Raw genomic sequence first — 26,036 nt, forward strand, 5'->3', positions numbered from 1 at the left:
CGCGCCCGAGCCCCCGGTGGAGCGCGCTGGGGGCCGTGCCGCCAGCCCAGCCCCCTTGGGCCGCGCGTGGGCCTCGCCGTGGGAGTCGGAGGCGGTGCCCGAGCCGGCCGCGCCGCCCGCCGCGCCCTCGCCCCCCGACAGCCCCGCCGAGGGCCGCCTGGTGAAGGCGCAGTACATCCCGGGCGCGCAGGCCGCCACCCGCGGCCTCCCCGGGCGCGCGGCGCGGCGCAAGGCGCCACCGCTGACCCGGGGCCGCAGCGTGGAGCAGTCCCCACCCCGGGAGCGTCCCCGGGCCGCGGGCCGCCGAGGACGCATGACCGAGGCCTCGGGCCGCCGGGGCTCTCCAAGGGCGCGCAAGGCCGCGCGCTCCCAGTCCGAGACCAGCCTGCTGGGCCGCGCCGCCGCCGTTCCTCCGGGGCCCCCCAAGTACCCCACGGCCGAGCGGGAGGAGCCGCGGCCGCCGAGGCCCCGCCGAGGCCCAGCGCCCACCCTCGCGGCCCAGGCGGCCGGGGCCTGCCGCCGCTGGCGCTCCACGGCCGAGATCGACGCAGCCGAGGGGCGCCGCGGCCGTCCCCGCGCCCCCGCAGCCCGCGGCCCCGTGCCCGGCCCGTCCCCGTCGGCTCCGCAGCGCCGCCTGCTCTACGGCTGCGCGGGCAGCGACTCGGAGTGCTCGGCCGGGCGCCTGGGGCCCCTCGGACGCCGGGGGCCTCCAGGGGGAGGCGTCGGCGGGGGCTACGGGGAGAGCGAGTCGAGCGCCAGCGAGGGCGAGTCGCCCGCCTTCAGCTCCGCCTCTAGCGACTCAGACGGCAGCGGTGGCCTCGTGTGGCCGCAGCAGCTGGTGGCAGCCACCGCGGCCTCCGGGCCGGGGGCGGGTGCAGGTGGAGGCGCGCCCGCGGGCCCCGCTAAAGTCTTCGTGAAGATCAAGGCCTCCCACGCGCTCAAGAAAAAGATACTGCGTTTCCGTTCGGGTTCTCTCAAGGTCATGACTACAGTGTGACTTTGGGCGTTTGCTTGGGCTCCCCCTCCATAGCCTCTGCACCACCACCCGCCCAACCACTGACCCTGCCCACACCTACCTTCCAAAGACCACCGTTTTCTCTGCTTCCAAAGACCCTCCCGCACTGGCCCCGTCCGTCCGTCGGTCCGCTGCAGTCTTGGTTGGAAAGGCTTCCCCTCCACCGTAGGGAGGAATGGGGGAGGAGCCCCGTTGGACCCACTTCAGCTTGCTGGCTCTGCAGCCCGAGGACGAGCAAGTTCCCCCTCTCTGGGGCTCACTCTCCTCATCTGTACTATGGGTGTACTATGGTATGCCGAAGGGGTAATTCAGATTGAATTTCCCCGTTTTAGTTTAGACACTTAGTCTGCTTGTTCCTCTTCACCTCTCTCACTGAGCCCTCTTATTCCTCCTTTCCATGCCCAGATATGGCCCCCCTCTCATTCACAAAGTGCCCCCCTCCATGTCCCTGGACCCCTAGGATATCCCCTTGGCACCCGGGTTGGAGACTGTATCTGACCCAGATGGTGCCTGCAGAGTGCCCTGGGAAGGGAAGGAGCACTGACTTTGGGGTTTTGAGGGTCAAGTAGGAGTTGGGAACACCTGGAAAGAAAGACTCTTTTACCTCTATCCCTGGACAATTATGGAGGATTGGGTGGTAGAAGAGAGGAAGGAAGATGGCTTCTATCTCGTGCCCCGGCTCCCATGAGAGGGAGTGCGGGGAGCTCAGGATGACCCTCAACTGTTCCAATCCAGTATTTTTTTTTCTTTTTTAAAATTACTGTATTTATTATGACGACGGTGACTCCCCGGTGCACAGGGGGGCCAGATTCTGTGTTTCTCTAACCTCTTTGTAAATAAATGCACAAAGTGAGGTATGTGGTGGATTCTCCTTCTGTTTTAAAATGGGAGAAATATTTTTCCTTTGCACTAACGTTTATTGAGTAACTACTGCTTGCTTTGGCTATGGCGGTGTCCAGAACTAGATGGCAGATCCCAGGGTGGGTCTCAACATCCTTTTCCTACCGTTGGCTAGTTTATTTCAATTGATCTGACCTTTGATTGAGTTTTGTTTGGTTATAAATATGGTTTCATAAAAATGGAGACAATATAGGCAAAGGGGGACAGGCCCCCAATCCCCTCTCTCGGAAGTCATCATAATCAGCTTGATGTACATCTTTACACATTTTTCTTTGTGCGTTTGCATACGCATATGAATCAAAGTGACTATATAAATACATATATGCATATACCTATAGTTATACTATAAATATGTAAAACTATATATTTACACAAATTGAACTATATGTATGCATTGTTTATCAATTTTTTTTTTTTGGTTAAGTCTTTTTTGCCTGGAGATTTCTTTTTGGGAAGGATTTTCATTAAGAACTGAATTTCTTTGATCTTTATAGTACTACTTAGCTTTTCTATTTCTTCCTGTGTCAGCTTTACAGAGCCGTATCCTGTGAATTTGTCCATTTCATCTAAATTTAGATGACATTTTCCACTGTGGGGTTCCCATAACCTCACCCTCTTGTCAGCTCTCCAGTTCCTTTGCTGTCGTGGCCTTCATTGCCGTAACGTCCTTGTCCGTGCCTCTTCGTGCTGGATGTATGCATTTCTGTAGGACCCACTCCGAGAAATAGAACTGCTTGGTCATTAGTGTATGCTCTTTTAAAAACTTTTAATGGACACTGCCACCCTTCCTGCCACGAAGACGGCCCTCAGTTGACATTTCCAGCAGCAGTTTCTGAGATGCCCGTTTTCCCACCCCTTCACCAAACAACAGATGCTATTAATCATTTTCATTTTGCCAATCTTATGGGAAAAAAATAGCTTTGTTTCTGTTAGCATGGCTCCCTCCCTATTTCCTTGAGGTGACACGTCATTTTGTATGCTTATAAGACCACTTGTATTTCTTCTGTGAATTCTCCATTCACACCTTTTGCCCTTTTTTCTATTGGGTAAGCCCAATAATTCTACTAATTTCATGGATGAGTACATGGAGGCTCAGAGAGGGGCCATGGTTTGCCCTGGTCACACAGCAAGAGGGAGCCAGGACTAGGACTCGACCCCCACTGACTCCACAGTCTGAAGAATGGGTATTTGTTGCTCTTTGACCTTTGTGTCTACCTGGGTGGGTCCACCCGGGAGAGAGCAGGGACCAGGGATGCTGTGCTCACCTGTGTCTCTAACGCCCAGTGACGCACTGAGGAAACAGCAAGGAACAAGGCAGAAAAAAAGTCCCTGCCCTCTGGAGCTCCCATAATAGTGTGCGTGTGTGTGTGTGTGTGTGTGTGTGTGTGTGTGTGTATAAACATGTATTTCTTTTAGAGTAACAATAAAAGTTATTTTTAAAAGTTTGCCTGGAAAAGCCATTGCCTGTCAGGCCCTCGGGAATATGTGCCCATCTCTATTCCATGAAAGAGGAAACTGAAGCCCGAGAGGGGTGGGGCCGGGGGGGGTCTCCTTTAAGGCTGCACAGCCCACACATGGCCAAAATGGTTGAAGTAAACATGGATGACCTTCCTTCCTTTTTAAGATTTTAGTGCTTCTGTATAAAAAATAACAGGTGACACTTCACTGAGCAGTTATTAATGCCAGCCTCTATTCTCAGCGTTTTCTATATATTGACTCATGTCATTCTCACAGCCTCCTGCGGGTGGGGGGTAGATACTACTATTGTGCCCATTTGGAGAAACTGAAGCACAGAGAGGTTAAGTAACTTAGCTGAAGCTATTAACCAGCAAAGCCAGAATCTAAGTTCAGGCTGCCTAAGAGTCCATGCTCTTAACCACTGCCCTACACGGCACATTGCTGTATGGATTATCTAGAGAAGGCAGAGGGATCAGCCAGTGCAAAGGCCCTGAGGCCAAAATGGTGCCTGGCATGTTGGCAAAATCGCTAGGAGTCCAGCGTGTCTGGAGCAGTGAGTGAGGGGCAGAGAGGGGAAGTGAGGGCACAGAATGGCACGGACCACCACATCACGTGGGGCCAGGGGAGGATTTTGGGTTTTACTCCCCAGGAAGTGGGAGCCATGAGAGAATTGTGAGCAGAAGAGGGACTTAGATTTTTTTAGGGGGTGTGGGGTTGCAGCTCTATTGAGATATAATTCACATACCATAAAAACTCATCCATATAAAACAGTATAGAGTTCAATGGGGCTTTTTTCGAAAAAAATTTTTCTTGTGATGAGAATTTTTAAGATCTACTCTCTCAGCAACTTTCAAATATGCAATACAGTAATAATATTATTAACTGTAGTCACTATGCTGTACATTACATCCCCGTGACACTTATTTTATAACTGAAGTTTGTACCTTTTGACGGCCGGCACCCGTTTTGCCCATCCCCCACCTCTGGCAACCACCCATCTGTTCTCTGTATCTGTGAGGTCAGGTTTTTCTCTTTTTCTTTTTATATTCACATATAAGTGAGATCGTACAGTATTTTTTTTTCTGTCTGACTTATTTCACTTAGCAGAAGGCTCTCGAGTTTCATCCATGTTGTCACAAACGGCAAGATTTCTTTCCTTTTTATGGCTGAATAATATTCCACTGTGTATATATCCATTCATCCATTGATGGGCACTTGGGTTGCTTCCACATCTTGGCTATTGTAAAGAATGCTGCAATGCACATAGGGGTGCATATGTCTTCTTGAGTTAGTTTGTTTTCTTTGGGTAAATACCCAGTAGCGGAGTTCCTGGATCCTATGATATTTCTATTTCTCATTTTTTGAGGAAACTCCCTACTATTTTCCACAGTGGCTGCAGCAATTTACATTCCCACCAACAGTGTACAAGGGTTCCCTTTTCTCCACATCCTTGTCAACACTTATTTCTTGTCTTTTCAACAATAGCTGTTCTATCAAGTGTGAGGTGATATCTCTCTCTCTCTTTTTTTTTTTTTGAGGAAGATTAGCCCTGATCTAACTGCTGCCAATCCTCCTCTTTTTGCTGAGGAAGACTGGCCCTGAGCTAACATCCGTGCCCATCTTCCTCCACTTCATATGTGGGACGCCTCCCACAGCATGGCATGCCAAGCGGTGCCATGTCCGCACCCGGGATCCGAACCGGCAAACCCCGGGCCGTCGAAGCGGAACGTGCGCACTTAACCGCTGCGCCACCGGGCTGGCCCCCTCATTGGGTTTTGACTTGCATTTTCCTGATGATTAATGATGTTGAGCACCTTTTCATGGGCCTGTTGGCCATCTGTATATCTTCTTTGAAAAATGTCACTTCAGATCCTCTGCTCATTTTTTCATCACATTGTTTGTTCTTCTGCTGTTGAGTTGTATGAGTTCTTTATATATTTTGGATATTAACCCCTTATCAGATATATGACTTGCAAATATTTTCTCCCAGGCAGTAGGTCGCCTTTTCATTTGGTTGTTTCCTTTGCTGTGCAGGAGACTTTTAGTTTGATGTGGTCCCACTTGTTTATTTTAGCTTTTGTTGCTTTTGATTTGGTGTCAAATCCAAAACATCGTTGCCAAGACCAACGTCAAGAAGCTCGCTGCCTAAGTTTTCTTCTAGGAGTTTTATGGTTTCAGGTCTTACATTCAAGTCTTTAGTTCATTTTGAGTTGCTTTTTGTGCATGGTGTAAGATCGTGGTCCAGTTTCATGCTTTTGCATGTGGCTGTCCAGTTTTCCCAAAACCACTTGTTGAAGAGACTGTCCTTGCCCCATTATGTTTTCTTGGCTCCTTTGTCATAAATTAATTGATTACATATGCATGGGTTTGTTTCTGGCTCTTTATTCTGTTCCATTGATCTATGTGTCTGGTTTTTTGTTGTTGTTTTTTGAGGAAGATTAGCCCTGAGCTAACTGCTGCCAATCCTCCTCTTTTTGCTGAGGAAGACTGGCCCTGAGCTAACATCCATGCCCATCTTCCTCTACTTTATATGTGGGACGCCTACCACAGCATGGCTTGCCAAGCGGTGCCATGTCCGCACCCGGGCCCTGAACCGGTGAATCCTGGGCTGCCGAAGTGGAAAGTGCACACTTAACCGCTGTGCCACCGGGCCGGCCCCTATGTGTCTGTTTTTATGCCAATACTGTACTGTTTTGATTGCTATAGCTTTGTAATATAGTTTGAAATCAGGAAGTGTGATGCTTCCAGCATTGTTCTTCTTTCTCAAGATTGCTTTAACTATTCAGGGTCTTTTGTGGTTCCATACAAATTTTAGGGTTGTTTGTTCTATTTCTGTGAAAAATGCCATTGGAATTTTGATAAGGAGTGCATTGAATCTGTAGATGGCTTTGGGTAGTATGGACATTCTAACAATAGAGATTCTTTCAATCCATGAGTGTGGAATAGCTTTCCATTTATTCATGTCTTCTTCAATTTCTTTCATCACTATCTCGTCAATGGCTTTTTGTATAGTCGCAGGACTGTGCAACCATCACCACAATAAACTTCAGAACATTTTGTCACCTCAAATAGAAACTCTGCACCCCTTTGCTGTCATTCTCCAATCTCCCAGCCCCTGGGAACCACTAATCTACTTTTGTCTGCATAGATTTGCCTATTCTGGACATATAGAAGGAATCATGCAGTATGTGGTCTTTTGTGACTGGCTTCTTTCGCTTAGCATAATGTTTTCAAAGTTCACCCATGTCACAACTTGTGTCTATACTTGGTTTCTTTTTATTGCCACATGATATCCCATTGTTTGGATACACCACAACTTAGTTTATCCAGTCATCAGTTGATGGGCATTCGGGTTGTTTCCACTTTTGGGCTATTTTGAATAACGCTGCTGTGAACATTTGTGTACAAGTTTTTGTGTGGACATATATGTTCATTTCTCTCAGGGAGACATTCAGGAGCAGAATTGCTGGGTCACGTGGTAACTCTTTTTAACCTTTGAGGAAGTGCCAGACTGCTTCCTAAAGGGGCTGCCACATTTTACATTCCCACCAGCGGTGTGTGAGGGTTCCAATTTCTCCACCTCCTCACCAACGCTTGCTGTTATCTGGGGGCTTCGTTTCAAACAGGGTCCCTCTGGCTGCTCTGTGAGGACCAGGCTGAAGGAGACGGAGGTGAAGCGGGGAACCCAGTGAACGACTGTAATAGTGCCAGCGGGAGGGCGTGGTGGCTGGACCAGAGTAGGGGAACAGAGGAGGTGAGAACTGACTGAGTTGTGGAGCCTTCGAAGATGGAGCTAATGGCCTTTGTTGTGAGAGAGAGAGAGGCGAGTTAAGAAGGACCCCAAAGGCTTGCTAACAACTGAGATGGCTAAGGCTGCGGTAGGAGAGGGTTTGGGGGGGGGGGGTGGGGGGGGGGGGGATCAGCAGCTCAGTTTGGGATGCCTTGAGTTTGAGATGCCCGCCAGACACCCAGGTGGGAATATCCAGTAGGGACTGGAGACTCGATCCGCCTCCTAGCATTACTGTTGGCGTTCATTGCACGTTTCTTGAATAATTAAAGCCAGGAGTGAATCCGAATCCAGGGTCCCCGTGTCCCCCTCCAAAAAATGGGGACAATAGCCCCCTGACCACTAGGCTGTCAGGAGGCTGCGGCGGTTCTTGTGCAGCACGGGGCAGGATTGCACACCTGGCAGCCAAGCTTATGCGCAGGGTGAACAGACGACTGAGGCCTGCAGCTCGGCAGAGAAGTGGAGGTTCCGCTCGGTTCAGGCGGCGTCGTCTCTCCGTCTCCCGCAGCCTCTGGCTGCCGTCGGGGAGGGGGAGGAGACATTGGGTCGTCACCCTGTCTTCCCCTGCTCTGAGCTGGGTTTCCTCCTCGAGGGCCGCCCGGGCCAAAACTGCTGATGGAAACCAGCTGCAGGAGGCGCCCAGGATCGGCGCACGCCCAGGCCCCTCCCCGGCGCCGGCCGACCCCGCTAAGAGGGGGGGTGACGAGGGCGCCCCAGCTCCCCTTCCCCCTTCCGCAGCCGGGCCCCGGGCCCTGGCACGTCCGGCGCGCCTGATGCTTTCCAGATGTGAGCCTGGTTCCCCTCCCCCACCTGGCCCCGATCCTCCTGCGGGGGAGGTGGGACTGGAGCCAGGGTCCGATACCCCCCTATCAAATGGCTACCAAGGACCTGGGCCGATGTCCCCTCCCTGCCTGTCTCCCTTCCCTGTCCCGGCGCTAAAAACCGATTTGGGAGGAGCAGACTGCGGTACAGACGCTCCTCCCCCACCTCCGCCTCTTCCCAGGGCTCCAGTCTCCGCCCCTCCGCCACCGGTCTCGGGATCCAGCCGCAAGACCCACCCCTCGGGGCACACGGCCCCCAGGCCCCGCCCAGGCCACGCCCCTTCATAAAACCCCGCCCAAAACCACGCCCCCGAGAACGCGCCCAGACGCCCCGCCCCCAAGACACGCCCCCTCAAAACCGCCCAAAGACCACGCCCCTTCGGACGCGCTTCAGAGGCCCCGCCCAGGACACGCCCCCTCCAAAAAGACCACGCCCCTGAGATAACGCGCCCCCGAGGCCACGCCCCTGGGACGCGCCTCTGCAGACCTGTGCCCCGCGGAAGGCGCGTTCTGCGGGTCTGCTGTCTGCCTGCATCTGGGTGTCCGTGTTTCTCGGTCCCTGTCTCTGACTGCTACATTTCCGTGTGTCTCTCCTGCACCCTGCGTGTCTCTGTGTCTCTCTGCCGTCCTCTGTCTCTGTCTCCCTGAGTGCTTAGATGTCTCTCTCCAGATTTCTGTGTCCTTCTTTCTCTCTGCGTCTCTCCCCGCATCTCCCCCTCTCTCTGAATTTCTCTGCGTCCCCGTCCATCTTCAGGTCTCTCCCTCTAGCCCCTCCGCCTCTCTCTGTCTCTGTCCCTCTCCGCCGCCTGCGTCCCCCGCCGGCCCGCGGGGGCGCCCTGCCTTCCCTGGTTCCACTCATTCAGACGGCTTCGGCGGCGCCGGCGGGGTGGGCGGCTCGGCGGGCCGCGGGCGCCCCCGTGTGGCTGGCACGGGGCGGTCCGGAGAGGCCAGAGATCGGAGTGGGTGCAGGAGGGACGCTGAGGGTGTCCCGGAGCTGGTGTGTAACCCCAGGGGACTGTGCGAGCGCGTGCTACTGTGGGGTTGTGCGTGATGCCAGAGGTGGTGTGCCGCTCCGTGAGCTTGTGAGATTTTGTGTGACAATCAGAGACTGCGTGTGACTGTGGGAAATCGTGTTGCGCCTTGAGGATGTGTGTGTGTGACTGTATGTGAGATGAGAGAGATGACGTAGAGGTGACTGTGTGTGACACTGTGACGTTGGGTGTGCCTGAGACACTATTTAGGAGACAGTTTGTGACATCCTGAAACATAGGGGAGAGTGGGAGATTGTGAGAGCGTGCAACGTGGTGAGGACATGAGCGCTGTGTGTGTCACGTGAGCAGATGCTGTATTAGAGAGAGTAATTATGAATGAAGGTGACACCAAGAGATGGTGTCAGAAGGCGGTGTGAGAGGCCCCTGGAGGACTGGGTGTGACAGAGAGGCTGTGTGAGTGTGAGACACTAGGTGTCAGCCACACTGATGATCTGTGAGGAACCGTGTGTGACTGTGTGTGACACAGATCGTGTGGGATGCTGAGACAGTGTTGCGACGGTGCGTGAGAGAGTGTGCGGCTGTGCAGGGCACTCAGAGATGAGAGTGAGAGAGAGAGAGACCTTGTGTGTGCACGTGTGCAACACCGGGAGATTGCTGTGTGCGGGCGATGGCTGTGTGTGAGACAGACTGAGTGAGGCTCAGCAAGAGATCCTGTATGTGACAGTGTGTGGGGGCACACTGTGTGACTCTGTGTGAGGGAATGTGTGTGACAACGAGAGATTGTGCAAGAATGAGTGTGCCTGTTTGTGGGAGTCAGTGGAGATGTGACTGTGTTACTGTGTCATACTACCAAAAATGTGACACTGCTTGACACAGAGGCAGCCCGGGAAATGACAGGTCCTCGTGTGAGACACTGAGAAAGCGTGTGTGAGGCTGTGATAGGGTGTGAGACAGAAGGAACTCTCCATTCATGGCAACGTGTGTGACATCTTGAGAGATCGTGTGTGACACTGCGGAACTGGTTTGCACCCTTGACACTCTGGATGGCATATCTGATGGTGGTTGTGCGAGATGTCGTTGGCGATGATGTGCCACCCTGTGAGAGGTTGTGAGGGACTGTGGATGGCATTTTGAGAGCCCGTGTGACTGTGGTGCTGTGGGAGGTTGTGTGCTGAGCACAGGTTGATTGTGAGATTGTGAGACTGGGGGACCCAGCGAGATATTGTGCATCTCCATGCAAAGGACCACGAGTGTGAGCCTGTGTGCTGAGAGGGGTCGTCTGAGATGGGGTGACACCGAGGTGATGGGGTGACAGGGTGGGAGAGAGCATGTGTGATGGAGCGAGAGCCCGTGCAGGACACACAGGAGGGATTTGTGTGGCTGTGGCATAAATGCAGCAGGGCGTGGGGCACACCTCGGGAGGCTGTCTTTTCATGTGTGTGAGAGAGACAGAGACAGAGAGAGATGGAGAGGAGACACTGGGAGAGAGATGGAGAGAGACACAGAGAGCCGAGGAGACAGAGACACAGAAACGGAAAGACAAAGAGAGGGACAGACAGACATGGACAGAGGACCCAGAGAGACAGACCCAGCGGTAGAGACAGCGGGAGGAGGCGGGTCCTCAGGGGCTGCGCCCCAGGGGAGGGGGCGGGGCGGAGCTGGGGCGGGGGGACCCAAAGGCTGCCTCCCAGCCTCTGCCACCGGCCCGCCATCCCAGCCCTAAGCAGCAACAGGTAGGAGCTCCGGTCCTGCCCCAACAGCGGGTCCCTCTGCCCCATCCGGTCACTGGCTGTCTGCCTGGGAATGAACGAATGAGTGAGTGAATGAATGACTTTATGCTTCTGCATCTCCGTCAACCTGTTTCTCCCCAGCCCCTCCATCTCCCTCTGTCTGTCCCCTGTCCCTTCTCTCCTCTGTCCCTTTACCCCCCAGTGCCTCTCTCTCCCCGTCTATCACTGTCCCTTTCTCTACCCCTCCATTTGTCCCTCTCTGTCCTCTCCCACCCGCACCCCTCCATCTCCCCTTCTCTATCCCCCCTCTGTCACTTTGTCCCCTCTGTTCCTCTCCCTTGTATCATCTGTCCCTTCCTTTGCCTCTCTATTTGTCCCGCTCTATTCCCTCCATCGCTTCATCCCCCCCATCTCTCCATCTCTCTTTCTACCTCCTCCGCCTCTTTCCCTCTATGCCTCACTCTCTCCCTCTGTCACTTATGTCCCCCTCTGCCCCTCCATTTGTCCCTCTCTCCATCCTCTCTGCCCCTCTCCCAGTCATGCCTGGGTTGGGCCCTCCTGGATGCCCCCAGCCCTGTCTCCAGCTGCTAATGAGCAGAGGAGTCTTTGAGGTGGCCACGGCTGGGGTGGGGGGGCTCCCCGAGGGGGGCGGAGGGGGCAGCTGCTGCCTCGGCCCTAATGAGGCCCCCTCTGCGCCCCTCCCGCCGTGATCTTAATTCCTTGTTCTCCCTGGAGCCTCTGCTAATTGGCCTGGGGAGGGCCCCCCTCCTGGCTGGTGCTCTGTCCCCGGGGGCTGAGGACACCTGGATCCTGATCCAGCAGCTGTGGCCCTGTCCTTCTGTCGCTCCCTCCACCTGCCTCTCAGCCTCTCATCTGTGCTTCCCTCCTGCCCCTCTCTATTCCTCCCTCCTCCACCTGCCTCTGGGTACCCCATCTGTGCACCCCTCCATCCCTCCTCTTGCCTCTCTCCTCCCTGTTCATCTGTGCCTCCTTCGGCCTGCCTCTTGGTCCCTCATCTGTGCGTCTCTTCGTCTCTCCCCTTTTCCCTCTGTTTTCCTGTCCCTTCCTCCACCCGCCTCTGGGCACCCCATCCGTGCGCCCTTCCACCCACATCCCTGTTACTAGGGCCCACCACCACCGCCACCCTTACCTGGGGATCCAGACTTGCCCACCCCGTGAACCCCTACTCCCGCCCGGCTTTTAACCCCTTCCCCGCCGCAGCCATGTCCAACAACATGGCCAAGATCGCGGAGGCCCGCAAGACGGTGGAACAGCTGAAGCTGGAGGTGAACATCGACCGCATGAAGGTGCTGGGTCGGGGAGGGGAGGAAGGCGGGGGCTCTGGGGCTCGGGTCTGGACAGGGCGGGGTTGGCGGGTGGGGCCCGGAGCCGCGGTGGGAAGATCCCCTGCGCCACAGGGCTGGACCCGAGGCGGGGCGGGACCGGACAGGGGCTGGACCTAGGGAGGGGCCCAGGGGCGGGGCTTTGGGGCGGGGCGGGGCCGGGGAAGGAGAGAGAGCCCGGACAGAGGCGGGGCCTGATGAGGGGCGTGGCTAGGGTGGGGTCTTGGGGCGGAGCGGAGCCTGCGGTGGGGCGGGGCCTGGAAAGGGGCGGTGCCGGACAAGGGGAGGGAGCCCGGACAGGGGCGGGGCCTGATAAGGGGCGTGGCTAGAGTGGGGCCTTGGGGCGGGGCCGAGCCTGATGGGGCGGGGCCGGGAACTGGGCGGGGCCTGGGGCAGGGCGGGGCGTGGACTTCACCCGGCCGCCCGCAGGTGTCGCAGGCGGCGGCGGAGCTCCTATCGTTCTGCGAGACGCACGCTAAAGACGACCCGCTGGTGACGCCGGTGCCGGCCGCAGAGAACCCCTTCCGCGACAAGCGCCTCTTCTGCGTCCTGCTCTGAGCCTTCCCGACAGCCTACCCTCCCCTGCCAAAGTATGAATCCAATAAACGTGGTGACTGTGGTGGTTCCTGTGCTGTCGGGGAAACTGAGGCACGCGCAGAGCCTGGGGCCACCGTGGGGGAACCTGTGTTCCTTCTCATCTTTTCTGAGTGCGTGTGGAGTGTGGAGGAGTGGGGGTGAGGATGTCCTGGGTGTCTCAGCACCCAGGAGGTAATGGGGTGAAGACTGTGGACTCCAGCCGACCGGAACCCTCAGCTGGCCTCGCTCCTCTGCTCCCTCCTGGGCTGGAGATTCTAGGAGCCCGGGTGCTGGTCCCACCTTTTTCATCCCCTGAATGACTCCACCCCTTTTTCCCCATCTGGCTGCCCACTGCCACAGGCCTACCTCTGTCCTTAAGCACCGAACTCTGTTCATTTATTCATTCCTTCATTCCTTCTTCCAAGGACTCCCTGAGTACCTGCTCTGTGACCCTCCTGTGCTGGGTGAACCTGGGGACATGGCTGTGACCGGCACAGCCCTGCCGCTGCCCTCCTGGGGCTCATAATCCAGTGGGAGAGACAGACCTGTCCCCAGCTAGTGATGACCCAGAGTGGGCAGGGCTGGGGTGGGGGACCCCAGAGGGGAGGCCTGACTCACCCTGGGGGTCAGGGACGGCTTCCTGGAGGAGGGGACATCGAAGCTGGAACATGGTGGTAATAAAACTTGGGGACCCGGAGAAGAGAGAAGCGTGGCTAGAGGTAGAAGAGACAAAGCAATGTGTACATTTCTTCCTTCACCAATTATTTTGTCCTGGGGGGCACAAGGGTGACTGTGACAGCTCTGGTTCCTGCCCTGTGTTTTCCACTTCACATATTGGTGGCCTACAGGGCATACATCGCCTGCAGTTATATATTTTTTGGCTCTCGTCTTTTGACCTATATAATGTTTAAAAATATTCTTGACTTGGTTGCCAGATTGAAAAATAGCAGTACTTCACATAAAAGTCCCTATTTCCAGCTTCTCCCAAATTGGAAGGTCTGGTGACCTCAGACGGGCACCGCCCCCCCAGGATGACCACAGGCTGTGAGATGGGACCTGGGCTTTCCAGCCACCAAAGTCCCCACCATGCCCTATTGTCTCCCGATTAAGGAGGCTGAGGGCCAGTTACTCTTTATTCTGGAGCCTGTGTTGGGGACTTCCTCTGGAGGAATGAAGAGAAAGGTGAAACGTCTGTTGAAAGTGAGGAAATGCAGGCTGGGGGAGCTGTGGGTTTGCTTAATTATTTTACCTGGTTGACCTGAGGGCCACTGAGTTTGCGACACCCTCCCCTCTCCTCACCTCCCACCTCCTCTTCTCTCGAGACTAACACCCCTGCTCCTCAGCCTGGGGCTGACGGGGGGCTGGACCCCTGAGTCTGGATGGAGACGGTTCACGGGGCCTCCCCTCCCCAGAGGGGGCCGCGCATGCGTCGGCAAGTGTTCCATTATGCACATCGGATTAGGGTCCCCTGGGTCCCCACTCTGAGCTGCCTGTCGGATTGAGCAGCTGTAATTATATCTGCCTCCTGCCTCCCACCTCTCAGCCTGCTCCGGCCTGGTTGCATCATGTCTGGGGGAGCCCCCCGGGGAGACGGGGGTGCCAGAGAGAGCCAAAGATGAGCTGGGGGGCGGGGGGATGCTGGGAGGGAAGTTGCCAGAAGGATTCCAGAGTTTCTCCGACCCTGCACCCTAGAACCTGAAATGCGAAGGAATCCAGAATTCCAGGGCCCTGGAGGGCTGGAATTCCGGAGTCTTTCAATCCTGTGGGGCCGGGATTCCGGGGTCCTGCGCCCTTGTCTGCCTGGGATCTGGAGCTTGGCCCTTAAGCCCTGGACTGCGGGCTTTAGACCCTGTCAGCCCTGGGGTCTTGGGGCTGCAGAGCGCAGATTCCTCCTCCTTCCACTCCTGGTCTTGAGGAACGGAAGCCGAAGAGGAGAAAGCAGCACTGGGAGGCCCCTGCCTGCAGGAGGAGGGGGGCTGCGTGAGCCTGGCCTTGGTCACGACTAAGGCTGGGAGGGAGGGGAAGCCAGAGGGACAGGCAGGTCCCAAGTGACCAGCATCCACGCATGCAAACCCGGATAACCTCGTTAGCTGGTATGACTCTGCAGCCCCAGCTGCTGGTCGCCTGCTGCTCCTTCCTGCGCCCCCAGCTGTGAGTCTCTGGGGTCGGAGCCAGGCCAAGGGACAGAGAGGCGAGCCCTCAGCGGTCACCTCCCACTTCACCCCAAACCCTGAGGGCATCAGCTGCCCCTCCCAGGCTGTCTTCCCTCTGAGGTTGGCACGGCTGCGGGTCTGGGGGCGGGGTAGCCCAGAGCCAGAATGAGGATTCATCACCATCATCACTTACTGAGTCCCTTTTCACAAGAGCTCCTCACTTAAATCTCTGATAGCCCCCAAAGGGACTCTGTTTATCCCCATTTCACAGACATGGGAAATAGGCACGAGAGGTGATGTCACCCGGCCACTTAGGCCCTGAGGTCGGAGTGGCAGCCTTGCATAAGTGTGCAGGATGGGCTGGACGTGGTCGGGGGCTTGAAGCACGGATGTGAGGGTGTCCCAGGTGAGGGCCACCGCCCAGGCAAAGGCTGGACAGGGACAACAGAGCGGAGCTCCCTGGAGCAGGGGCGGGAAGCAGCAGCTGGTAGGCAGACGGGCCCATTGGGGTGGAGAGAAGGGTGTGAGCAGAGAAAAACGGCCTCTGGCTGTCGAGGCTGGGACCTGCTGAGGAGGGACAGGTCGGGGTGCACACGGCAGCTTCCCGCAGCACTGAGAGGGCACAGGCGGGCGGCGGACATGGTGGGCGAGAGCAGCTGGTGGCACGCATCATGGGGGCGGGGGGATGAGGTGGGGCCAGCTCCTTCCCAGGGCAGGGCCAGGAGGACAGAAACCAGGGAGTCAGCAGGGGGTCAGGCCCAGGGCAGGCTGGGATCTTAGGTCAGCGGTCCAGATGCAGGCCTGGGCAGGTGGCTGGAGGCGCTGGCCGGCAGGCGTGGGTGAGGCCCCTGGGGCCCCATTTCCTGGCCGGCTTGGTGTTTGCTGTCTTGAGGACAGGGACCCAGATGGGAGTCTGGGCTGGTGTGGAATGACTCAGCTGAGGGCCTGCCATGCCTCTCCAGCTACATCCTTCCTCTCCCATCACATCGAGTGCCATTTGGGAACACGCCCCCATCAGATGGTGCCCTCTGAGCCCCTCTGCATTGTGTGCATTGGTGCACAGTAAGTGGGTTAGCGTTTGTTGAATGAATAATAATAATGCCAGCTGCTATGCGAGGGCTTCCTGGAGGCGGGCAGGGTGAATTTCGTCTCTCATCTTCACACAAGGCTCCAAAAAGGGCAAGGATGACGGCTTCATTAAATGGCTATTTGATGAAGAACGTCAAAGCTGAGACACGGGAAGTCATTTTCGAGCATCACACAGCACGTGACTGTGATGGTGGAGGTAAGCTTCCTGATCCGCTCTCTTTCCCTTGCACCAGGCAGCCCCTCCACGTGCAAACACACATGGGTGGACACAGCCATAAAGAAACCCGTGAGCCCACCTTAAACGGATGCACGAAAAGACACAGGTGCACAAACAGACCTCAGAGAAAATAATGCCCATCTGCCGCCACAACACACACACGCTCTCACTCACCTTGTGGAAAAGATGCTCCTTAGGCCACGTAGGCCCCAATGATCCCACACAGACCCACACATGAAGTTCACATGTCCACAGTCCCTAGCACACCCGCTCCCGGGTGCCCGTCCCCCTCGGCTCCCAGGTGCTGTGTGTCCATTTCCGATTGTCTCTGGGCTGTCTCTGGGCTCCCTCTTCTGCTTGCTGCCCCGGGGCCTCTTGCGGGAGAGGCCCGAGTCCTGTTCCCAGCGGTGGGTGGAGGGACCAGAGCTGCTTACTCACCCACCCAGAGAAGTTCCTTCCCACAGCTCCCCCACTCCTGGGAGCCACCCCCAGAGCCCAGCTGGGGTGACCTGTGGGCTGGGCCTATGGGCCTGGCTGGGGCCACAGTTGGACAGGCAGCTGGGGGTCCCCGGAAGGTGAGTGGACGTGTGTCCGACACTGGCATGGACCCTAGGGACCCTTAGTCCTTCCAAGAGGAATGAGTGATAGTCACCGCCACCCTGCCTGCTCTGGAGCACAGAACTGATGCCAGGGCTGCAAAAGCTCCTGCCCCACAGCAGCAGAGGTGGGGAAACTGAGGCCTGGAGTCGGGCAGGGCACGTCTGAGGTCTCACTGAGCATGGGAGCAGAGTGGACTTCCTGAATGCTCAGCGGTCCCTGGTGGGGACAGGAAGCCAGTGGAAAGGAGGCTCTGGGACCCAGAGCTCCCCCACACCCCGCAACTGCCCTGATGCCCTGGCCCCCACTGGTGAGCTCCAGAGTCCAAGTGATGACTCAGGGATCCCGGGGCCACTGGGAGCTGCTAGGAAGGCAGAAGGATGCAAGCCTGCCAGGCGCCATCCTTCATTAATATCATATAACTTCCTGAGTTCCCTCTGCTCTGCCTGGAGACTGGGGAACATGAGAGGGGGACCACGTAGCCAGGAGGCCCGAGACCTGCATACACAGGCACCCCCAAAATGGGGCTGTGTGGTCACTCTTAGAGTCCCTGGCGTGGTTGGAGCCGGGGCGTCCATCCTGCCGGAAGCTGGGGGTGACAGCTGGGCAGGGGTGATAGGGAGCGGGAGGGAAGGGGCGAGGGGGTTGTGGTCACTGAAGGATACGGGGATGGAGAGGGGAAGTCTGCGGCTGCCCACTGGTCCAGCCCTGGGGGTCGGCAGCATCCCCCGCTGGCCCAGGATGGGACATGACATCTGCACAGGCTGTCTCCTTGTTGCGAAGAGGGCTGTGGGATGGGCAGCTGGCCATGGTCGGCCACGAGGCCTGTGAAGCCGGTGTCCCCCCATTATACAGAAGAGGAAACTGAGATACACTGCCTGCGTCCTCGCCTGGGACCATCACACAGCAGCAAGCTGCTCGAGCTGGGACAGGAACCCGAGTCAGAGGGAGGGAGCCCCCGAGTTTGTAATCTCTACACTGAAAAGTCAGGGGTGTCTGAGAGGCTCCCCTAGGTCCCTTCTGGCCCTTAGGGGCAGGGAGGCTGCCTGGGAAGCTGTGAGCTCAGTGGCAATGAGGACCAGCTGTGCTGGCAGCTGGGACATGCAGGCTGACCACGCTGGCCAGAGGGTGGCGGGGGTGTGTTTGGGGTGGGGTGGGAGAGATCAATGTGACAGCAGTGTTAGAGCCCTGGACGGCTGGCTGTAGCCAAAATATTATTCTTGGAGGTCAAGGTCACCAGAGCTTGACCGGGGGCCTGGGAGTGCTGGAGCAAGAGGCGAGGTGGGTGGGAGGGCACTTCCCTTTGATGCTGAGCCCTGGAAGTCCCAGGGCCTGTCCCCTACTGCCTCAGTCCCTCCTCCCCCACGCCCCCTTCCCCGGGCTCTGCCCAGTGAGCGTGGGAGCTGGGAGCCTGAGGACGGGCTCCAGGGACTGGCGTTTTTCCTCTGGCCCGGCCACCTCCTTCCCCAGCCTTCTGGAAGGAGTGAATTGTGTTTAGGGAACAGAAATCTTGGTAGTGCCTGGAAATACTACATCAGGGAGGAATTTCCTGGTCATTTCTCAATCCCTGGGCAATGTCCTAACCCCGGGGCCTGGAGCCCAGAATAGATCCCAGGGACCACCCCCAGAAGGATTGCACACTGGTCAGCTGTGCCCCTCAGGTCCCATCCTGGCCCCCACTGGTGAGCTCTGGAGTCCGAGTGATGACTCAGGGGTCCCGGGGCCACTGGGAGCCGCTGGGAAGGCAGAAGGGCAGAGACTGGTGTTGGAAGGAGACAGGTGGCTCGGCGATGGGGACCGGGAGAGGACGCAGGGAGAGGAGGCAGAAGCCAGGCGGGCTGGAGATGGATGTCCTGGGCAGGGGGTACAGAGGGAGCGTGCCAGGGAAGGCGGGAGGGAGCGCAGGGGGCCTCTGGAGAAAGCAGGGGGAGGGAGGGCGGGGCAGAGAGGAAATGAAAAAGCTGGGGCTTGCAGGCAAGATGCGTAGGGAGGGAAGAGGGGGGGAAGTAGGGAGAAGCTGACACACCAGACGAGACGGACACAAGACAGGAGACCTGGGAGCGAGGGGACACAGGAGGGACTGAGAGAGACTGCAGAGGTGTGGTGAGGAGGGCCTGGGAAAGCAGGGATGCGGAGAAGGGGCTAGAGGGCTGTGGGGGGAGAGAGAGAGGGAGGGAGGGAGAGGCAGGGGGGTGGACAAGGGAGGCACAGAGACAGGCAGAGAGCAAGAGACAGAGACAGAGAAGGAAAGAACCAGGAGGCAGAGAGGGAAGGACGAGGCAGAGAGGCAGACAGAGGGACGGAAACAGACAGGAAGACAGAGGGGAGAGAAATATCAGACAGACAGACGCACACGCGCAAGGAGAACTGCGGAGTGACGGAGAAATCCCCAGGTGCCGGGAGGACACGGTGGCGCGGCGGACGTCTGAGCTGGCCGCAGACCCGGCTCGCCCTCATCCCCCAGCCCCCACCTCCCACCCCTGGGACCCCTCCAGTCCAAGCCGGCAGACGGAGGCCGGGATGGCGGATTCGTGCCGGAACCTCACCTACGTGCGGGACTCCGTGGGCCCGGCCACCAGCACCCTGATGTTCGTGGCAGGCGTGGTGGGCAACGGGCTGGCGCTGGGCATCCTGGGGACGCGGCGGCGGTCGCGGCCCTCGGCCTTCGCCGTGCTGGTCACGGGGCTGGCGGTCACCGACCTGCTGGGCACGTGCTTCCTGAGCCCGGCCGTGTTCGTGGCCTACGCGCGCAACAGCTCGCTGCTGGGCCTGGCCCGGGGCCGCCCGGCGCTCTGCGATGCCTTCGCCTTCGCCATGACTTTCTTCGGCCTGGCCTCCACGCTGCTGCTCTGCGCCATGGCCGTGGAGCGCTGCCTGGCGCTCAGCCACCCCTACCTCTACGCGCAGCTGGACGCGCCGCGCTGCGCCCGCCTGGCGCTCCCGGCCATCTACGCCTTCTGCACCCTCTTCTGCGCGCTGCCCCTGCTGGGCCTGGGCCAGCACCAGCAGTACTGCCCGGGCAGCTGGTGCTTCATCCGAATGCGCTCCGCCGAGCCGGGCGGCTGCGCCTTCTCGCTGGCCTACGCCAGCCTGGTGGCCCTGCTGGTGGCTGCCATCGTCCTCTGCAACGGCTCCGTCACCCTCAGCCTCTGCCGCATGTACCGCCAGCAGAGGCGCCACCAGGGCTCCCTGGTCCCCGGGCCCCGGGGGGGCGAGGACGAGGTGGACCACCTGATTCTGCTGGCGCTCATGACGGGCATCATGACCGTGTGCTCCCTGCCTCTCACGGTGAGTCCCCTCTGCCTCTGGGGTGGGCTGCAGGGAGAGGGTGGTGCCTGGCTCTGTGCTCCCTCAGTTGTGCCCATTTCACGGATGGGAAAACTGAGACTCAAAGAGGTCAGTGGCATTGTCCACGGTCAAGCGGCTCCTGACTTTCTGGAAAGTCTCTCCCCGTTTGCTTCTGCCCTGTTTGATTCCTCCTGACCCCTTGTCTTCCCCCTTCCACATCTCCAGCGTACCCCTCTGCAATTGAATGCACCCCCAACCTTCCTCTGCCCCTGTACGGATCAGATCCACCATCCATTAAGCACTTGCTCTATGCCCGCCCTGTGCTCAGATCATCTTCACAATTACCTTATGCATCCATTCCACAAGCATTTAGCAAGACACAGACAAAGCCGGGTCCTGTCACCATTTTACAGACGAGGGGCGATGTCTCTTGCCCACGACCACACAGAGCCAGGTCTGGCCCCCGGGCTCCTGATTCTCAAGTCTCATCTCCCGGCCATGGTGTTCCCCACTTCCCCACCAGCCCCACCCGCCATCTGCTCTCGGAATCTCCCGGCCTCGCCCCCTGCCTGCAGAAGCTCCCGCCCTGCTTTTCCCAAATCGCAGCTGGGCAGACCCTGCTACTGCGGCATCGAGCTACCCCACCCACACTCTGGGCCTCGGTTTCCCTTTCCGTAAGATGCAAGCTCTGGGCTAGATTTGAGGGTGGTCAAACCTTTTGGGGGTTACAGATGACTCAGAGGCTGAAGGTGGTGAAGAGACACAGGCACAGCCCTGGGCCCCACCCACATGGCCCCTATCTCTCATCCACTTGCCTCTGCTGGCGGGGTTTTCTGGTGCTTTCTCTCCCTCTGTTTCCCGGAGGTATTTGTTACTTAGTTTTCATCTCATTTCCTTCCCTTTCTGCCAGGCCGCCCCTCCCTCATTCCTGCACATGAGCGAGTGGGAGGAGGGGGGCTGGGGTGGGGTGTGTGGGGGGATGGGTACTCCTTGACACCCTCACCCTGCCCCCAGATCCGCGGCTTCACCCAGGCCATCGCCCCAGACAGCAGTGAGATGGGGGACCTCCTCGCCTTCCGTTTCAACGCCTTCAACCCCATCCTGGACCCCTGGGTCTTCATCCTTTTCCGCAAGGCCATCTTTCAGCGCCTCAGGCTCTGGTTCTGCTGTCTGTGCCCCAGGCCTGCCCACGGCGACTCGCAGATGCCCCTCTCCCGGCCGGCCTCAGGGAGGAAGGACTCAAGGGCCCCCCCTGCTCTCGGGGAGAAGGAAGGGAGCTGGGTGCCGCTGTCAGTCTGGGGCGAGGGTCAGGGGGCGCCCTTGCCTCCTGCCCAGGGATCTGACAGCACCGTGGGAACGCGGTCCAAAGTGGGGACCGCGGCTGCCTGCTCCCTCTGCTGACATCTGACCCCGATCTCCGGCCCTGTCTTCCGGGAGCCCGAGCCGGATCATTAGGGGCACGGCCGAGGCTGTGGGCGGGCCAGCGAGAGATGAATCTTCTGCCCTCGCCTGCCAGAACCCTGACCCCCTGAATACAGGGGGCGACTCGCTGCTATTTCTCTTCCTTCTGGGCGGCCGTCGGAGGCTCTGGGAGGAGAAGGAGGGAGAGAGGAAAGGTTTATCCTGGAGCACAGACAGAACAGTTCTCTCAAAATAGCCAGTGGGCCGGCCGGCCTGGTCTGGCCCTGGCTGCCCATCCATCTCACTGCCTAAATATTTGGAAGGCGGAAAAGTTCCCAGCGGCTTCTGTGCACTCAGGTCTGCTCCGGTTAAGGTTCCGGCTCCGATGCTCATGCATTCAGGGTGCCCTGGCTGCCCATCCCAAATCCCCAGGGGCCCTGCCCTCTCCCGGGCCACTCCAAGAGCCACCGTCTCTTGACCTCATAGGAGCCAGGGATCCTTGGAGAAGCTCCCTGCTTTCCCTTGCTTCTGACTCTCCATCAGACCTGGGAGCCCTGGCCCCCCCAGGGGAGGTGGGAGGATGCGGAGACTCCTGCGCTGTGGGTGACACTGCTGGACACGTGTCGGCGAAACTGCACGGCTTGGTGGGTTGCAGGATGAGAACTGTGGGCACAAGGGTGCTGGGGCAGATGGATAAGGTGGAGGGCCAAGGGCTGGGAGGTATGGATTCTGGGGACCATGAAGAGCACAGCGGTAAGTCCTGTGTCTGTGCCTGAATCCATAGCTGCCCCCTTCTAGAGCCTGACCTCACCTCTGGAGTCCTTGGAGCCCTTACAGAAATTTCATTCATTCAACAAATGGGGGCGGGGGGGGGGCTGACTCTGCCTGGTGTTGCAGACACAGACCAGTCTCTGTCCAGCCCTGGACTCTGCTGGGTGATTTCCAGCCTTCCGCCGCTCCTCCCTTCTTGTTCTCATCCCCGGCTGCTCAGGAGTGAGCAGAGCAGCAGGAAGGGAAGTGGGGTGAAAAGCTCCCCCCACCCCGGCCAGCCCCAGTTCTCCAGAATCAAGGGTGTTCGGGAATGAGCCAACTGGCATGAAGGGAAGTGTTGCTCAGGGGGGTGGCAGAGTGACTAGGAAAGCCGCCTCTTGTCCCCTGCCAGCCCCAGTTCCCCTTTCTCACATGCTCCTGGGTTGAAACAATAAATCCCCACCCGGGTGTGGGGGGTAGGCGAGGTGCAGGCCTCCCGTAAAGACAGTCGTGGCGAACTTCAGCGAGGTGCACCCTCGCACTCCAGCCTACTGTTATGAGAGCCTTTCTAGGAGGCTGGTGTCCAGGTTCAGAGAGGGCAATCACCGGCCCCAGACCACACAGCCAGAGAAAGCACAGTCTCAGGGTGGAGCTGATCCACCTGTCCTTAGAGCCCAGCTCACTTGTCCGGCTGGTGACTTCGCCTCCCTGGCCCTCAGCGTCCTTTGACATAGAACGGCCATCAGAATCTAGTATTTAGTTTACAGGGCTGTACTGAGGATTATAGGATTCGCTCTGAAAAGCAGTTTAGCACAGGGCTTGGAATAAAGCCCCCAATAAATGCTACTGTTATTGACGTCGATGTTGTTTCTATTGTTGCCTCTGGCTCTCTGGGCAAAAGTGGTTTGAAAAAAAGCAATGCTTTGCTCCTTTGTTTCGACTTTTTTTTCAGTCTCTATGATTCAAATCATGGTAAAGAATAAGGGGCGTCTGGAAGAGTTAAAATAGGTCAAGATGACAGCTTCATGCGGATGGGGTTTCCTTCCGGGGTGAGGAAAATGTTCTGGAACTAGATGGCGGTGGTGGTTGCCCAGCCTCCAGGATGTACTAAATGTCTCTGAACTGCACACTTGCAAATGGTTCAAATGGTACATTTCGTGTTATGGGTATTTCACCACAATAATAAAAAACCCCATGTAATACTGAAAAAGAAACGGAGGGTGTGTAGACACTGTTATGGCAGTCTCGACAGTCATCTGTTGGTTGAATTTAATAATGAAAAAGTTGACTTGTACAAAAATAGGTCAAGAAACATCAGGTGGGGTCTGGCCTTGGTCACCAAACCTGGCCTGGCCTCCATGGGAACCCAATCCTGGGGGGGTGAGGGGCTGCAGAGGGGTGTTTCTGGCTGGTGCCACGAGAGGGGGGCCTGCCTGTCCAGGCGAGACCCCCACAGGGTGCTCACCCCCTCTCTCTCTGTCTGCCCCCTCAGGGGGTCAGTTCTGTCCATCTGGCCTCTTAGGTGTCATTCACTAAATGCTGGGCGGGACTGGGCATAGGAGCCCCCAGCCTCCTCGCCCGAGGTGGGTGCTGTCAGACCCATTCTTCAGATGCGGGTTAAGGGGAGGAGAGGATTAAGCGCTGCAGTGGGTTTGCTGCTGGCTCTGACCCGGCAGGCCTAACATCTCAGGGATCCACCCCCTCCTCTGTGACCCACTGTTGTCTCAGATCCCCCCCACCTCCGGCCTGGATGTCCACACTGCCTGCCAGGTCAGGGGTTTTCAAACAACTCCTGCCTCATCCGCCCACAGCCACTCTGGGACGATGTGGCAGCTGCTCCCTAGCTGGTGTCCTGCCTCCTGATGCTCCGTGTGTCCTCTCTGCTGCTGGCTGCCGCAGTCCTGTCTGGAAGGCTCTGTCCGGGCTGTGACCCCCTTGCCTGCGAAGCTCGAAGGGTTCCGGCTGCCTGGAGCCCCAGGGTCGACTCCCACGCTCTCTGCTCAGCCCCGGCAGACATTGAGGTTTCCCCAAAGAGCCCGTGACCTCTTGGGCCTCCACCTCCCGGCTTGCTGAGCTCACTCTTCCCGGAACAGCGTTTCCCCTTCTCCATTCCCCAAACACTCGTGCCCTTTAAGGTCCTGCTTAGACTACCCCTCCTCCTTGGAGCTGGAACGGCTCCTCTCAGGCCGGGAGATGGCGCTCGCTGCAGCCCGCCTCGCAGACATTTGTCCATTCACCCAGCAGGCTCGTCCTGGGGGCTTTCTGTATGTCAGGGCTTGTCCCTGCGATGCTGGGGACATGTCAGTGACAGAGACAGCCCTGGCCCTGCTCTCCTGGGGCTCACAGTCCAGAGTCGGCAGGGCTCACGGTCAGGGAGGGGGAGGCTAGGGGACATCCGGGAGGGCTTCATGGAGGAGGGGATGGCTGAGCCTGGGGATTGGAAGAAAGGGAGCTAAGTAAGGCGGAGTGTTCTGACTTGGGACTCTAATGCCTCCTTTCTTCGGCCTCTTGTTCATTCATTAATTCAGGATACATTCTCTTGAACCTGCTCTGGGCCCAAGGCTGCCCTCTGCCCACTGAGGGTGTAGCAACGACGGACACCGCCTTGGCCCTACCTCGCTCGCGATCCAGTGGGTGACAATTTAATCGTCACAGAAATAAGTACTACAATAAGCCGCAAAATACAAAATTATAAGCTGTGAGATGTCCCGAGAGAGCACAGTGTGGGGATCTGAGAATGTATACGAGACCTGTCCTCGTTGGGGCCGGGGGTCGAGGAGGGACATGCGAGGATGGGTCTGACTTCAAGGAGATGTCATTCCTTTTTAACTTCACTTCTTTCTCCCTTTCTGTATTCCTGCCACCGGGCCTGGCCCACAGGCGGGATTTGAGCACACGTTCACACCGGGGCTGGTCCCGAGTCGCAGCTCTCCAGGGCCTTCTGTAGTCACTGCCCCACCTGCTGGTCACACTGGGAGTGACATTGAGAAGCGGCTGCCACTCTTGGGGAAGCGAGGGAAGCTGGACGTCCCTCATGCAGGCCCCGATGGACACCCCGGTGTGTCCCTTGCCCAGTCACCTTCGTAGGACAGGCTTTGAGCTGGCTCAGCAGGTCTGAGAGCCTGACCTGGGCCTGGCGCCCACCGCGAGCATCTCTCTGCCTTGGAGTCGGCTCCCCTCAGCCTGCCCCGCGTCCATTAGAGGCTCAGAGAGCCATCTATGTGTCTTTGATTAATAAAGAATGGGAAAGGGAAGTCATGATTATTTAATAATGCAGCCTGTCTGGGAGTAACAGTCTTTCAAAACCGAGGGCCCGAGGGGGAACATAATGACGGGCAGCGGAGAATGCAGGTGGTGCGAGGCGGCGGTTAAAAGCCTGGGCGCTTGGGATGCGACTGATCTGGGGTTTGGAGCCCCAACTCAGCCACTTCCGAGAAGTGCGGCGCGAGAGGCTTTTCCTGACCCGGGCCTCCAGTCCCTTCCTGTCACATCTTGGTAGTAACGGATCTCACGCCCATATGCCCGCGGCAGAGCGTGCACGCCATACGTAGGTGCTGAACGCCATTCTCGCTCATCCGGCCTGGACGAGAATTAAATGTCTAGAAAGAGTGCTTGGCGCAACCCTCAGATGTGGATATTTTTAGGACCCTCCTTCCCTAGATCATCATTATTGTCCATTTTGCAGACTGGTAAACTGAGGCGTGGAGAAGTGAAGTCACTTGGGTGGACCCTGTGGCTTCGTGAGCGCACAGACTCCCTGCAGGTAGTGGTCGTGCTGGGCTGGGAGCCCATTCCGTGGGTCCCTCCAGCCTGTCTTCCTCTCAACTACGAGGCCAGAATTTTCCCTGGGTCTCCTGGCTGCTAAGAGGGCGGCTCCCATCTCAGATCCCGCCATGCTGACCCCAGCCTCCGCCTAGCC

The 26,036-nt window shown here is 57.8% G+C and overlaps 2 protein-coding genes across 2 annotated transcripts in view; both read left to right on the plus strand.

Moving 5' to 3' along the window:
* Positions 1-1,868, plus strand: part of DACT3 (dishevelled binding antagonist of beta catenin 3) — a 9,313-nt gene extending 7,445 nt beyond the window's left edge. Inside the window, exon 5 of the mRNA XM_046680467.1 lies at positions 1-1,868. Coding sequence (XP_046536423.1) covers positions 1-997 — 997 coding nt within the window. The 3' untranslated portion in view covers positions 998-1,868.
* Positions 1,869-18,404: 16,536 nt separating this feature from the next.
* PTGIR (prostaglandin I2 receptor) lies at positions 18,405-23,316 on the plus strand. The gene is made up of 2 exons (XM_046680741.1): positions 18,405-19,966; positions 20,981-23,316. The coding sequence occupies exons 1-2, from the start codon at positions 19,199-19,201 to the stop codon at positions 21,365-21,367; spliced, it is 1,155 nt and encodes a 384-aa protein (XP_046536697.1). The 5' UTR covers positions 18,405-19,198; the 3' UTR covers positions 21,368-23,316.
* The last annotated feature ends 2,720 nt before the right edge of the window (positions 23,317-26,036 follow it).

Source organism: Equus quagga, chromosome 13, assembly GCF_021613505.1.
Source record: "Equus quagga isolate Etosha38 chromosome 13, UCLA_HA_Equagga_1.0, whole genome shotgun sequence".
Classification (NCBI taxonomy): domain Eukaryota; kingdom Metazoa; phylum Chordata; class Mammalia; order Perissodactyla; family Equidae; genus Equus; species Equus quagga.

Coding starts and splice junctions, on each gene's coding strand:
- PTGIR (XM_046680741.1), top strand. CDS start 19,199: ATGGCGGATTCGTGCCGGAACCTCACCTACGTGCGGGACTCCGTGGGC. Junction 19,967..20,980: donor TGTGCTCCCTGCCTCTCACG/GTGAGTCCCCTC, acceptor CCCTGCCCCCAG/ATCCGCGGCTTCACCCAGGC.